This window comes from Myotis lucifugus, unplaced genomic scaffold (genome assembly GCF_000147115.1).
Source record: "Myotis lucifugus unplaced genomic scaffold, Myoluc2.0 scaffold_25, whole genome shotgun sequence".
Lineage (NCBI taxonomy): Eukaryota > Metazoa > Chordata > Mammalia > Chiroptera > Vespertilionidae > Myotis > Myotis lucifugus.
Genome location: NW_005871073.1, coordinates 4694533 through 4710306, shown reverse-complemented (window position 1 = coordinate 4710306; position 15774 = coordinate 4694533). Strand labels below are relative to the sequence as shown.

Here is a 15774-nt window from a genome sequence, read left to right as displayed (position 1 = left end):
GACCTACCTAGGTCAGGTGAGATAGGAAAAAGAAAGATGATATCACAGAGGGGTGGGTAGAAGATGGATAAAGATAATAACGGAAAACAAGTTTAATTTCTTTCCATCTCATAGCACAGTGATTTTCAACCAGTGTGCCACAAGAATTCTGAAAACATGTAATCCTGACTATTTAGTCAGGGGCACTGACCTCTTAGGAAAAAAAAGTGACAAGTGCCAACACGATAGCTGTCCAGTGTGAATGAATCAAAATTATTCCTATTTTTTGTCACATAGGCAAAAAAAAATAGTTTTTGGTGTGCCACAGAATTTTAGTAATTAGTTTATGTGTGCCATGAGATAAAAATGGTTGAAAATCACTGGCATAGCAAATAAAAATGGGAGTTTAGTTTCAAGAGTTCCAACTTTTATATGACTTTCCTAAAAAATAACCACTCTTGATAAATACCAGTCCAAGTTTATTATAAAATCATTTGTTTGAAGTTTTAAACTGGTCAACACATGAAAATTATGAGTGGCACTCTAATGCAAGCCACAAAATATGCATATCAGTAGCTACTCCCTTACACAATCCAACAAGTCTGAAGAGCACAAAGTACATTTATTCACATAAGACATTCATCTAAGTTATGTCAGTAACAAGTTGAAGTCCAACATTACTTACTAGGTGGTAAAATATTCTGACACCCAGATGAAGAAGTAAGAAAACGTGTATTTACATTCTATGTATTTGACCTTAGGCAGTTTATTAATTTGGAGCAATGATGACGATACAGATGAATGTAGCGAGCAAGTTTTACAGAAAGTTCACTCTATGTATTAAACAAGTGCTCTTACTTGGGTTCTAAGATTAGACACACAACTAAGGCATGTTTTTCTTTTTAAGTCTGAAAATGGGCAAACAAGACCATTTGTTACATAGATGTGTGTGTGTGTGTGTGTGTGTGTGTGTGTGTGAACCTTAAAGTATCTTCCACTTTTGCAATACAGATAAGTAGAAGCAAGTTTCTGCCTTTAGAAAAAAATTAAAAATCATATTTCTATCACCGAGTTAAATCCACCAGTAAAAAGTCTGGTGTTGGGGACACATCCATGGCTAATTATGAGTCAGCATTATCTGGCTCTGTATTCATAATTATAAAAACCCATTTTCTATTGGATTCTTTTTCTTTCTTTGGTCTTATTTTTTTAAGACTTCATTAACCTCAGGAAAAGCTTGGCACTTTCAAGTCATTTGCCCATAATAATATAATTCCCCAGAAATAAGATGACAAATAATATAAGTTGCTTAGATACTACTTTACTCAATGACAAGGGAAATTCAGTTACTCTGGTCTAATTATGAATTTTAAAACAGGGCTTGAAAAGTCAAAATTGGTAAACTGGTTGAACATTATTTGTACTATTTATGTCTAGTAATCTGAACAAATATGCTTCCACTTTGAACATTTATATGAAAGTTATATGCTCCACTCTATTATTCATAATACAATAAATTACTAACTACACTGAAATATGCATAATAACAGGAATAAAATTCTGAAGTCAGATATGCACATGGTTGTATTCACTTCATTTCCTTGGGCGGAAGCCGAAAACAATGTAAACGTATTTTCTTTTACTAAACTTATTTCCAATTTTTGGTGTCTACTTCTTGGATTTAGCATCATCATAAAAACACTTTAGTTGTCCTGAACCTGTGCTCAAATAATATAGATAATCCTTCCAGGATATGCACAGAGTGAGTCCCCTGTCACTTCCCAAACCTTGCATGTTCCTGCATTTCCACATACGGTCATGTCCTCGTATCTTCTCCATAGAGATACACAGTGGCCAGGGTGGCATCACAGCAATAGAACAACAATGATGCCATGCGATTAGAAGAAGTCTCAAGGAAAAGAGGACTGGAACTCTGAATGAGTTTCCCCCTCACACCTCTCCCAGGTCGCTGCAGCCTCCTACCCAGCATAAGGAAGAAGGATGGAGCTTTGGTTCCCTGTGCCTCGGTTCACAGGACACCCACGCTCTTAAGCAGCTGTAAGAAATAGATATCATCTCTGAACCATCTCAGAGTTCTTCTGGGCTTTAAGTCCTCTTGAAACACAAGAGAACATTTGTATAATATAACAGCAATCATAAATTGCAATGGCTTTTTTAAAGCATATACACTGGAGATACATATACATACACAAATATATGCACATGTATCTCACGATAAACATGTCATTGCCAATTTAAATTAAAAATGTACAAAATTTTTGCAATTCCATGCTTATGTCATACCAAGAATTCTTGTGATTTAATTAGCCAAGTATTTATCGAGCATCTACTGTGTGCTCTATAAATGAGAATAAACTAAATTTGTATGATTAATCATTTACTAGTCTTAAATTGAGAATATATGTGTCAGTGTGTATATATGTGTTTCCCTTTAAATTCACTGAAAAAAATGCTTGCCTTTAAGTCTTCAGTGAGACTATTTGCTTAATTTATTTTAACTTATTCGTGAGAATTTTCCAAAATTCACAAAAGTAGACAATAACTTCCAATGTACATTACCAATCAAAAGCAAAAACCTGTGAATGTAATTTAAGTCTAGTTGAACTGCACAAATTTCCTGGAGAATCTGAAATCAGTATCACAGGAAAGATTAATTTTAAAACATACCCCAGTTAATGAAGACAATGAATTCTTTTACAGTTCTGTGATAAAGCAGAACTACCTGCCTATGCTCTGATGGACCCAGGACTTTTTGAAGGATTACTAAAACTCCATGGGTTGAATTATACAAACAAGTGAAGAAAAAGTCTAAAGTATTCATGAGAAATTTGGGGAAAGATTATTACCCCTTGATCTCTTGGTTAACCATTGTAATGAGCTCCAAATGCCTGGCTGATTGCCAATCCTCCCTTTAACACTGGTAGCTCCAGCTTTAGAAGATTCTGTCTTACAGATTTAATGAAGCTGCTTTCAACAGAAATTTTTGATGTTCTTTGGGGTGTGTGTGTGTGTGTGTGTGTGTGAGAGAGAGAGAGAAAGAGAGAGAGAGAGAGAGAGAGAGAGAGAGAGAGAGAGAGAGAGAGAAGTGGAAAGCAAAAACACACTACCTGTAGATTGTCTTTGTATATTTATATATAAATTGTGCTTCTCTTGTTCTCTGACACAGAAATGACGGCTCAGAATATAGTGCCTTTGCCAAGCTTCTTTGCACCTACCACTGGGTTGAAGTTCCGTTTGCATGATCCATGGCAGAGCTTCTCAGGAACTGCGATAGTGCAAATCGCCTCCATATGTGCTAAGACAGAGCCTTTGTTTCTCTAAAAATTATTTATTTGCACTAGAATATTTTCAGAGAAAAGGGTGATTATTTGAAAACTAGGCAAATCTACAACTTACCAAGAAAACCACTCGCCTTCATAATAACCAATGCAAGCAGTCACATTTGTCAAATATGACAAAGATAGGCTCATTCTAAACAGGCTCGCAAGACCAGGCAACCTGACAGCCACACCTGGTGTATACAGAGGTCATTATAATAAGCCATGGTGATTCTCATGTGACATGACCATACCTATATTGGCTGAGGTCACAGGATGAGGCCAGATCAAAAATCAAGAGCGCTTCATTTCATGAAGCCTAGTCTATAAGGAACAGCTACGGAGCAGGGACCCCAAATAGCCATTTCATGGTGCAGGTAGTTTTAAGATGCTCTTAGGCAAACAGGTCAAGTGAATGCTTTAGGACTCAACAGAGTCACTCATTCCAAAAGCAGGAAATAACCCAGGTAAGCCCAAAATTGTTTTCAATTTGACTTCCATGGCATTATTTCATTGCGTTTATCTGAAGTTGACAAAACAAAGTGAAAATGTGTAATTAAACAGTTAATTTTACAAATTTCAAAAGCTGAATCTGACCAAAGTGCCCCCCAAACTACTTGCTGAGGCCGGAATATTCCAGTTAGGCTTTAAAAAGTTATCCAATTAATTAAAATATTGCCAAAACGTTTCTTAATTTTGTCCCATACCTACACTGACTTGCTGTCCTATTAAACTAGGTGATTGCTGATTTACTTTTTCTGCAACCGGTGACTCAGAAATCGCAGCAACCTTTAAGGAATTTTTAATGGAGCTAAGCTCCCACATATGTAAGCTGATGACATGCACGCCGCAGCAGCGTCGGGCAAGCTTGTAGAGATTCTTAAGGACTGCCTTCCGTAGAAGAATATACACCCACGGATCTAAAATTTGATTCCATGTTGCCATTCGAAGAGCAAAAAGTGTTGTTTCACAGGTCTCCTTGGAATGATTTCCATTTATTCCAATGTTGGCCATCGTCAGCTGCAAAAAAAAACAAGGGAAATCAGTTGATAGACATTTTCTCAGTCCTACAGTTTTCTTGTTTTTATTTTTTTAACATAACTAGCTATGTTACAGGCTATTCATTTCACCTTCCACAATGGGATGTTATTTTACAAAATACTGACAAAAAGAAATGAACAATGGCAGAAACATTGATGCATACATCTGAACCCTTTGAATTGAAATTGACATCAGAACTGCAAAAATGATAACTTATATGGTAAGTCAAATCTACACAAATAGAAAGACCCTAGAGGGCAAACTCTGATACTAGTAACTGGCGGTTCTGAGAATAGTAAGTTCAAAGCCAACACACATTTGTATATTTCAAAGAAAAAAATGTATTTGTGTAATTAAGCCAAAGTATAGCTAACTATACATAGGAGTTTTCAAAATAAATTTAGAGTATCTGATATTAACTTGTACCCGGCCTATCATATTTTTCTGAAATGTTACTTTTAGAATTTTCTTCTTGGTAACTACAATGATACCAAGGTCTTCTATTTCATTTTCCCTTTTCTACATCTCTCATAACCTTAACTTGGCTAAAACATCCCAAAAAATACTACGGAATTTTCTAAGGGCTTTGAGGAAATGAGTTCCCCTCTGTACTACTATTCAGATTTGATGTAGATTTTGGTCTCATGTGTTCATTTTCTGACTGCCTATGATGAAAAAGAGACCATACTGTGGAATAAATTCCATAAACAGTCCCCACTGCATGTTAGATCTGGTCTAATCACTGAGCCCAGCTTTGGCTTCTAACTAAACATCTGCAGAACAAACAATTGTTGAAAAGAATTTGGGTATAGAAACAAATAAATGAACAAAAGGTGAAACTGGAAAATTAAGGAGCGCTTAGACCATTACGCCTCCAGGATAAAGAGAGGATGTAACAAAGTCTAAAACCCAAATGAGAAGAAAATCAAGTCTTCTTGGTCTTCTTAATGGACCTCTATCAGAAGGAAATGTCTTAATTGGGCCTGATGATACTAATGGTTGAAGGATAAATGTTCCTTGTCAACACCTTCATTATTTACACAACAAAGTACAAGCTACTCTTTAGCTGGCTCCCTGATTATGCATCTGAAGTGCACCTCTACAGTCAATCTCCCTGCAAATACGCTATGCTCCAACCTCTGTGAAGGCTTCACTTGTCCCAGATGCACCATGCCCTTCTGCGTTTTTCCTTGTGTGACTCTCTTTGTTTTAAACTGCTACCCCCGCTTTTCTGCCTGATGAACTCATGTCCATCCTTCAAACCCCATCGAAAACTAAGCTCACTTCCATGAAATCTCCCCTAGCTTCACGGGGATGAATTAGCAAGTAGCTTTCTCCTTTGTGCTCCTAGAGCGCCCTGTACTTACCCAATTATAAATAAAGTCCCTGCTATATGTCAGGTCATTTATGACACTGCAGGATAATTATGCACTTACATGTGTATCTATGAGCATCTCTTCTTCTATATTCATTTCTGATATCCAGAACAAAGCTAACACCCGGGGTGTGCACAGTAAGTGTTGGAATGAATAAAATTTTATTATTTTATTAATTGAGGCTATTTCTAGAAGTCATCGGAGAAATCTGGTCATCCATCACAATAGTCTAATATTTTGAAGCTTAAAATGTTAATACAACAGTATCCACTAGTAAAGGATTTATAAAGACCATGCAGATCCTGAGGAAAATGGTTCTTTCCCATTGGGTTCATTTCCCAGGAGAATAATGTATCAAACAGCAGGCCTAAAGATTCTGTCTTTAAATAAGATTAAGCAAGTTTCAACACACACAAAAAAGCACAGTCCCCAGTACCTGGGTCAAGTACAGACTACTGCTCCCTAAGTTAGCCAATAGGATTGAAGAAGTAAACCTATATGGGCCCAGTTTCCTTTATAAGAAAGCAGGGCCAAGACCCAATTGGCAGTTGGATTGAGATAATGTCGCTAATATTTTTTCTTTACTCATCGAGTATGTATTGATTCTCTGCTCTGTGCTAGTCAATGTGCTAGGCATTAAGGATTCAATGGCAGACAAGTAGATACATGCCTGCCCTCATGGAACTTATAATCTATTTGCTAAGTTTGGTGGGGGAGGGTGTTCAAGATGAATGAATAAATATTTTTCTTGCCTCATAAGTATTAAATGAATGTATTTTCTATTACTGACTAGATATGTTCCTGAGTATCCCAGAGCCCAGTCAAGATGCTGCTCTGCATGTATGGGAACAAAGATGGTCAGTGTAAATTGCATGAAACAGCTGGGGCCTGGTTGAGAGATTGGCAAATTTAAAATTGCCTGAGTTATGCCCAGCCAGCCGGCCTGGCTCAATGGTTGAGCGTTGACCTATGAACCAGGAGGCCACAGTTTGATTCCATGGTCAGGGCACATGCCTGTGTTGCAGGCTCGATTTCCGATCCTGCAGTAGATAGTCGATCAATGATTCTCTCTCATCATTGATGTTTCATCTCTCTCTCCCCCTTCCTCTCTGAAATCAATAAAATATATTTTTTAAAAATATAAACAAATAAAAATGATTTTTTTAAAAAAGGATAAAATGGCTGAGTTACAAGGCATGCATTTCTCTTACTCTCCTCTCTCCTCTGCAGACATTGAGTCCTCTGCTGAGACAAGCCAAAGTCCAAGCTCTTCTCCAGAACACCAGACAGTGCCCTGGCATTTACTCTCACTCTCTCTCCCTCCTTCCACCCCCAGCCCAGCCTGGAAGAGAGGTTGCTCTAGGGCTGCCTGCCTGGCTGGGAGAAGCACCAATCCTTTAGACAGCATCAAAGATGTGGGTGGAGTATTTATGTAAAAGAAGGATCAGTAGTACATTATTGACAATAGTATATCATTGAAAATTTGGGACAACCTATGTATCCAACAAAAGATAAATTATGGTAATTTCACATAATGAAAAAATATGCAAGCAATAATGTTTGTGATCCAGTATTAAAGTTTTTAAAAGCAAGTTACCAAGCTGCATTGATTGTGTGATTCCAATTTTGAAGAAAAAAAAAACACAAAACACCACACATATGTAATTTTGCGCATGCATAGGAAAAAGACTGAAGTATATGTCAGTGTTTCCATTGGTAAACTCTAGATAGTAGAATAACAGGATTTTTATTTTCTCCTTTGGTTTGCCCTTAATTTATTAATATTTTATATAGATTATGCATTTCGTTTGTAATTTGTGCTTTTTCCCCAAGTAATTTATTGAAATATACTATGGTACTAAAGAATTAGAACTAATGTGAAATATTTATGAATGTCTTTGTGTGTGTGTGTGTGTGTATGTGTGTGTGTGTGTGAGGTGCCGCAGAATTGCCTGAAAAATTCAATCCCTGATAAGACTGGCAGAAAGAAGTGAGGGAACTGGGGTAAGAATGAGGAAAACCTGCCATTTCTCCTGGGCTCTGTCAATAGTCACCACACAAGCCTTGAAATCATTCTTCTCTGGCCAGCACACATGACCTTGTATTCTAGAGAATCATGTGCATATTCTCATCACAGGCACAGCCTTTCCTCTAGTTCCCAAGAGCGACCTGGTACATTGAATTATTACGTGTAATTCTCTGAAAGATCTGTCTTTGGAATTTAGCATGTTACAATTGTTCATCTTTGTTAATGATTAGAACTCTAACTGAGAAGTGGACAGGGCCAAATGCTCAAATATTCTATGGAAAAAATCAATTAATTGATGATACCTCTAAGACACTAAAAACTAAGATAAGAAAGAAATACCGAGGTCAAAGAATTGCATGGAAAGAAAAGTTTATGTTCATTGCCAATTGCAAAGAATGAAATAGATAACACTTGCAATAAAATCTACATTCATTTAGGCCATATAATACAATATGTCAATGGTTAAGGTTGTAATATGAATGAATCTGCCAGGCTACTTTACTCATAGATAACAGAGCTCATGTTCACTAAAGATTCATTCTGGAAGTTATTCCATCATCCCTTCTCTTACATCTGTATATCTTTTAGTCAGTATGAGGACCCCAGTGCCTGCTCATAATGAAAAGCAATGGTAAATCAAGAATTATGCTTCGGTCCCTTTGCGTAGTCATAAAGGTAAACCAATACAGCAGGGAGTCGTTTTTGAGTGTCTACTGTGTCCAGATACCATCTAGATGCTAGTGATGCAGGGATGAATATTTAGAGAAATCCTATCTGACATAAGATATATTTTGCTTATTTTATCTATTTCTCATTTTGATCTCTCACACTAAAATATACTCTTGAAAGCATATTTTTGTCTGATTGTTTCTCTGCAGCCCCAGCAACGAGAAGACAGTAGGGAAGTTGATATTTGTTGAATGAACAAAGGCCCTATGAGGCAAGACTGGCAAAAGCAAAATTATGGTGTTGTAAATAATAAAGGCATGTAAAATATATCACAGGCAAGGCTATTTACTGGTACATGATCCCTATGTGATCAATAAAAGGTGTACTTTTTTTTGAAATTTTTGTAGTACATCAAAACTTCAGTTATTCAGATTTGACTAATTTTGAATTTCTGGCGATTCTACTGCAGGCTGTCTGAATTTCTCCTTGGCACTCTTTTTATGGAAATTTAAATGAATGTATAATCAAAACCATATCTGGTGGAATGTCCAACTTGTTCAGGTACAAAACCATTATTTAGGTTATCAACCTCTATTTTCACACAAACAATTTCTATGACAATTATACATGGTCTCACCTAGGCAGGTGTTTTCACACGTAGTTATCTTATTCCAAGAGCCAGACCATTCCTTTCCTCCTTTCTGTCATCATAGAAGACTAATTCAGGGACCGTTATTTGGGGACTGAAAGAGCACACTGAAGTATAATTCACTGATTTACAAGTTATAGCCCCTTATAACATTATCATCCACAGACTGCTCTTTAGGTTTGGCACTTGAATAATCACAGAGGTAGGGACTAATTGTGATTATGTGATTACATTCCAGCCTTCCTGGATGATCAAAAAGGTCCATCTGGAAGCTTTGCCAAAAGACCATTCTGTTACATCTCCATGTGAGAACTTTAATCTGTGTGTTAATTTGGATAACTACTGTCACAGCACCTCTGAGTATTAGCAAATGAGAAATGTCATTTTATTTTAACTTCTATGGCAATTTTGGAAAAGGCACATCATACAAATCACCAAATCCACCTCAATTCAACACATGACTCTCAGACTTAAACATATTTGTGGTGATTTAACTTAATCGTGTTTATTTTTGCAAAAGATTATTTCATCTCTGCAACAGTGACTACAAGAACCTTCAGAAAAAAGCATACTCTTGTGCAACTCCAGAATAATAGGCTTAGAAAAGAAAACAGTTAACAAATTGAAATGCAGAGGGTCTGATGGATATATCTTTTCAACTATGAGCTTTTTTCATACCTAAATTATATACATGTCTACATTGTTGAATATAGATGGTAATAATAGTTCAGTCATTTCCCACTTATTGCATACTCACTAAAACTACATATTTTTCACATGATGAATGATTCAGAGTTAAGACAGAAATATTATAATAGGGAGGAATAAAAGCACAAAGGGGTATGGTAATTCTTATTCCACAATTTTTCAACAGCTGTGAAATGTTGCCCACCCCAAACTATACCTCAGTGTTCCAAATCCAAAGAGTTGTGCAAATAGACTTTTCCCGGCTGGATTTGTTGGTGGAGGCTTAACCAATGACCAAAACGACAACACATTCCTGTCTCTGCCCAAAGACTTTGAAAGTTGCAAAGAAACAAGAAAACAGGACATGCAGTGTAAAACCACTCCCTTCAGAATTGGACATTCCCAATCTAACACTTTATATGCCTCTTTGCCCCTTCATGATCACTGAGAAAATGATGTGTAAAATAAAAATTAAAATTAAACTGAACAATTCATAGGGGACAAAGATGTATAATACCCGAAAAACCAAAAAATTAATCTTTCTAGAGAAGGTTCATGCATAGGATCCATGTATTTTCATTTGCTATTCTAGTCCCTTCTCCCAGACCTGCACTATTTTTGAGTCTGTTTATTGGGAAACTGTATGCCAGAACTCCTTGGAATAACTGTCCATGGTTCTCTGCTGCTAATCCTTACAAAATACTATTGCAATTTCTTTCTATGACACTTTTCAAGGGAATAAAATATAGTCATTTATCCCAGAATACCAAAATAATAAACATTAAAAATAAATAACATTTATATGTTATGCTGCATGTGGTGATTTAAGGAAAAAAATAAAAAAATATAAAGTGAATACAATCAAAAGATATGAATACTTTCAACAATAAAGTTTTTAAAAACTATCTGGTCTACAGACCAAATAGTGATTGTACTGAGTTCCAATGAAAGTAGATTCCTCATAACTGAATGAGAACAATAGCGACTCTTTCACAGGCTAGCACCAATTCTCAAGAACCAGACATTCAAGGAGGTATGGGATCCTGAATCATGGGAAAGGCAGTAAGTCTCCTTTAAACCAGAGCACCACACTGTACTACCTAAGAGTGAGACACTCGGTCACGAATAATAGCAACAAACGCTGGAACTGAGTATTTCTCTATGCTAGGGAGGTTCTTCTTTCTATTAGGTCAACTAATCCTCATAACAACCCTATGACATATGTGAAAGAAAACTTGTGTGAATCCATGTCTTAAGGAATGCCTCGGACTTTTTGAGACCATTCATCTCTAGTCTACCCCCAAGTGCTCATTTACTAAGGTTAAAGGAAAATGAGTCTTAAATTTTTAATTCTTTTAAGGTGGTGTGTCAAACATCTCCCCCAAAGCCTTTACTGTCCTTAGGGAAGGGTTGTGATCTCTGGTCAAAATTGAGAATAACTGGGAAAGGTGAAAAGGAGAGACAGGTGCAGAGATTCCCACCTGGTCAGATCCCAGAAGGGAGTGGGGGCCAGGATATGGAAGGAGTATATTCAAGGAGCTACAGCCAGACTTCTCTGTCTTAGAGGTCTTTATCTTGGCTAAAGGACTTCTGCCCTCCTGAATCTTCTCCATAATAATTTGTTAGATTCAACTACTGTTAAACTCGCTGACTAATCAATTAGCTTCATTTAACTTTAGAGAAGCTTTGGTCCACCTACTGCTGGCTGTAGAGTATCTCTGTCAGTATCTGACACCTCCAGCCTCAGGGGTGGTCCATTGGGGTGCCTTAGGCGTAGTAGAAACAATGAAAGTTCTTTACCCCACTGTGTCTTCAAAGAAGGGTAGGGGGAAGGGAAGGGAAAAGGCATGTCAGTACTTTATAAATGTATTTATCAACCCACTTCATCTTGGCTAACCTTCCACTGTGGTTACTATTTTTCCGATTCTGCAGATAAGAAAACTAAATCACAGAGATGTTAACTTGCCCAAGTCACAGTGCTGGTATGTGGCAGAGGCAGAATTTAAACCCAAGTCTATCTGATTTCAAAGCCTATGATCTTTCACTACATTACTCCCAGTAATGTGACTAGTGATGCTAGGCTACATTTATTAACAAGACTAGTAGCCCTGCGCACGAATCTATGCGCCAGTAGCTCTCTGCCCACTGCCCTGCCCTCCTGTAGCTCCCTCTGCCCCTCTGCCCCCACCCCCATAGCTTGCTGCCCTGCCCCCTCCTATAGCTCTCTGCCACCCGCTTGCAGCTCACTGCTCCACCCTCCTGCTGATCTGTGATCTGGTTGTTACTCGGTAGGTCATTTAGTTCTAATTTTATATTTTTTTAACCCAAACTTCTGAATATAACCCTATTCAATCCTGTTAACAACTCTGAGGAAAACAGTATTTTCTCTATTTTATGATGAAGGCACAAAGGCACAGAGAAGTTAAGTAACCCAACGTCACCCAACTAAATTATGGTGGAGTCAGGATTTGACAAGAGCAAGATATGGGCAGTAAGGACTCATGTATTGGCATCCTTGGCATTGGTAGAGCACATTTTATATGTACATATTTATTGATTTCAGAGAGGAAGGGAGAGGGAGAGAGAGATAGAAACATCAATGATGAGAGAATCATTGATTGGTTACCTCCTGTATGCCCCAAACTGGGGATGGAGCCCACAACCTGCTCATGTGCCCTGACTGTAATTGAACCATAATTCCTGGTTCATAGATCAATGCTCAACCACTGAGCCATGCTGGCCAAGCAGCAGACTTCATTTTTAAGTCTTTAGGTTTCTATTTCTGCTTGCCTATGTCTAGTGCTCTTTCTAGCTGATCCTATCACTCTCTCACCCAGTATTTCTATTAGTATATTTTCATTGGTATAAATTTGAAACATGCTAATAAATGTATTTCTCCAAATAGCATGTGCCTATAACAACAGATGTGACTGACAGGTAAGTCAGATGAGTTGAGTAGTACACAACTGAGGTGACCTTCAGAAGGATGGTTGTGAAAAGGATGTAAGGGCGGAGGACAGCTGTCTGTCCTGGAATGGAAAGGTATTTTTTTAAGTATTAATCCATAGATGTAAAGGGATAGATTAAGACAAAGCTCAGTATCTTTTTTTTCCTTCTTCTTATCTACCCCATAAAGAATGGCATGATTTTCATCTTAACAGTCCCTTTCCTCTCATTCTTTTGACTTTTGACTGGTCTTCAAGATGTTTAATTCTTATTTTATATTTTTTAACCCAAACTTCTAATTGTTTTCCTTACTCCATCATTTCTGTTCTTTGGCAATGATGAAAATTTTAAAAAAATCAGTAGGCAAAGTTTTTAGGTCTTAAAAGAAGAAAACATGTTATGAAAATATATGTATGTTTGCTTTTATGTCCTACCTTGTTATGATAGTTGTTTTAGTCATTTTACTTTGAACTCTGCTTTTGAAAACACTGTAAACTCTGGCTCTTTCTAGCCATGAGTACCTATCTCAAACCCATAGTTAGGCTAACAGAATATTTCTTATGCTCTAAACTCTGGCAATGATAGACACATAAGATATTTTCATTCTACTCAAAAAATATTGATCTAAAATGTGACAACTTAAGTAATTATTAGTATCTAATCTATGAAATAAAGAGAATGCAGCTAGTTAGAAATCAGTTGTAGTACTGGAGGCACAATGCTTTAGGAACAGTGGTATAAAGACTACTTTGACTGGTGGCGACACTGTGTCAGTAGCAAAAATGGACTGTAGCAGAAGGTGTTTCAGTAAAACTTCCACCCTGAAATACATGTTTTCCCAAAGGGAAATTTCCAACAGGTAGAGCTGGTTTATTACTACACAAGTTTGTAATGTTGCTTTCAGTAACATTAGGGCTCAGTTTTATTATATCTTCTTTATAGGTGAACAAATTGAGATGCAGAACACATAGCTCAGAAGGGTCTGAGCCAGGATTATAATCAGTATAATTAACTCCAAAGTATGATGTGAGTACAGTTCAAGATGAAATCAATAGACACTCTGGGTTACCTTTAATCTCTCTAATTAAAAATAATTCCATTTCATGCAGACACTTGGGTCAGTCTGGCAGTTTGGTCACAAAGATAAGACAACTTCTTGATCATTAACATATTTTTTCAATTTTCTGAACTTATTTCTCTGGAGTTACATAGCTATACTTCTCATTTTCCTTCAGGTCATATAAATAGCAAACTGGAAATTAATCTTGCTTTATTATTATTCAATATATACGCGACCATTCACTTGATAACAGCCTACTGGCCTGACTCTGATTAAATTTACCCTCTCCCATGTAATTTTCACCATTTCAGATACATGTCTTACCTGGATTTGCTTCCCTGAGCAGAGAACACAGTTGGAACCACCAGACTTCTGACCCACAGAACTGGGAGATAATAAAGTGGGCACTGCCTCACACTGCTAAGTCTGTGGGGATTTGTTACACAGCAATCGAAAACTAATACAGTACTTACAAGGGACTTAAATTAGGAAACCGTAAAATTTATATACAAAAATCTACAACAATCATTTCACTCTATGGAGAAAACATAGATGCATTTTAAGATCTGAAAGAGAAGGGTGCCCCTTATTGCTACCACTGCTTGACATAGTATCAAAATTCCTGGTTAATACTATAAGGAAAAAATGAGGTAGATAAGAATTTAAAGAAAAGAGATAAACTTTTGTTATCTGGAAGTGATTAGAATCAATACATAAATAAAACCAATAAGAGAGTTCAGCAGATGCTGAATACATAACCAACTTAGAAAACCAAAAACGCTTCTCTACACTAACATTATAAACTATAATAAAAATACCAATAAAAGAGCATAGAAATTATAAAGTACTTAGAATTTACTTAAGAAATAAATGCCTTTAAAGATGCTTACAATTTCAACTTCTGTTCTCTATTTTTTCAAAGTTTATATTATGAACATATATTATTTTGCTAATGAAAATATACCACATCAATTGTGACAGTCAACATATTTAGAATATTGGCACCAATAAGAACAGCACAAGCAATTAATAGATAGTTCAGCCACACAGGCATGTGCCCAGTGAAAAAAAGCCTTGCACCTGATTAATTAATTATTTGAGTAAGTTGAGTGATTGTTATATATCTCTCCCAGAACTGGCTGGGAAGGACAAACCTTAGCCTCCCACTATCTCTGAAGAATCTCTCTCAAGATTTTTCCTAGTCAGGACAAAGGGAATAGAACAAATACATTTAGATCAACAAGGCAAGATGGCTTATTTAAAAGATTGCAGGGAGCAAAATCTAGAGCTGGCATAGAAGGGAGAAGAATGCGTCTATGAAGCTGGATAATAGGAAAATAAACAAAGGGAATGAACTATCATGTGACCTGCACCTGATCAGCAGGCTACCCATCCTATCCAGACTGAGGGGACAGAGTTAAAAAGTGTAGATGAGACTGCATCTCCCTGCATGAACTCAGTTGCTCCACAAATGTGAATGCTGCAGACCCTGACACTAGCTGTTTTCAAATTATGAAATATCTAGAGGCCCAGTGCACGAAATTCATGCACAGGCACGGGGGGGGGGGGGATCCCTCAGCCTGGCCTGCACCCGCTCCAATCCAGGACACCTCAAGGGATGTCCGACTGCCAGGATCAGGCCTAAACTGGCAGTCAGACATCCCTCTCGCAATCTGGGACCGCTAGCTCCTAACCACTCACCTGCCTGCCAGCCTGATTGCCCCTAACTACCCTCCCCTGCTGGCCTGATCGCCCCTAACTGCCTCTGCCTTGGTCCCCACCACCGTGGCTTTGTCCAGAAGGATGTCCAGAAGACATCCTTTTATTAGTATAGATAAGGTTAAAAATTCCTCATGGAGCTTGATTCTCAGACCCCGGGAGTCATTAAAGATAGTAATTAAAGCACATCAACATACTTAATAAGCACTTTTACAAAATCCACCAGATTAGTAAGTACATTTAACATAAAGTGCAGGTTAGGAGGTCAAATTGCTTTTACT

At 37.3% G+C, this 15774-nt stretch overlaps 1 protein-coding gene across 1 annotated transcript in view; it reads right to left on the bottom strand.

Moving 5' to 3' along the window:
* Positions 1 to 309: 309 nt before the first annotated feature.
* PTGFR (prostaglandin F receptor) overlaps positions 310 to 15774 on the bottom strand; it is a 38611-nt gene continuing 23146 nt past the window's right edge. Inside the window, exon 3 of the mRNA XM_023751762.1 lies at positions 310 to 4337. Within this exon, the coding sequence (XP_023607530.1) occupies positions 4008 to 4337 (330 nt within the window). The 3' untranslated portion in view covers positions 310 to 4007. The remainder of the gene's footprint in view (positions 4338 to 15774) is intronic.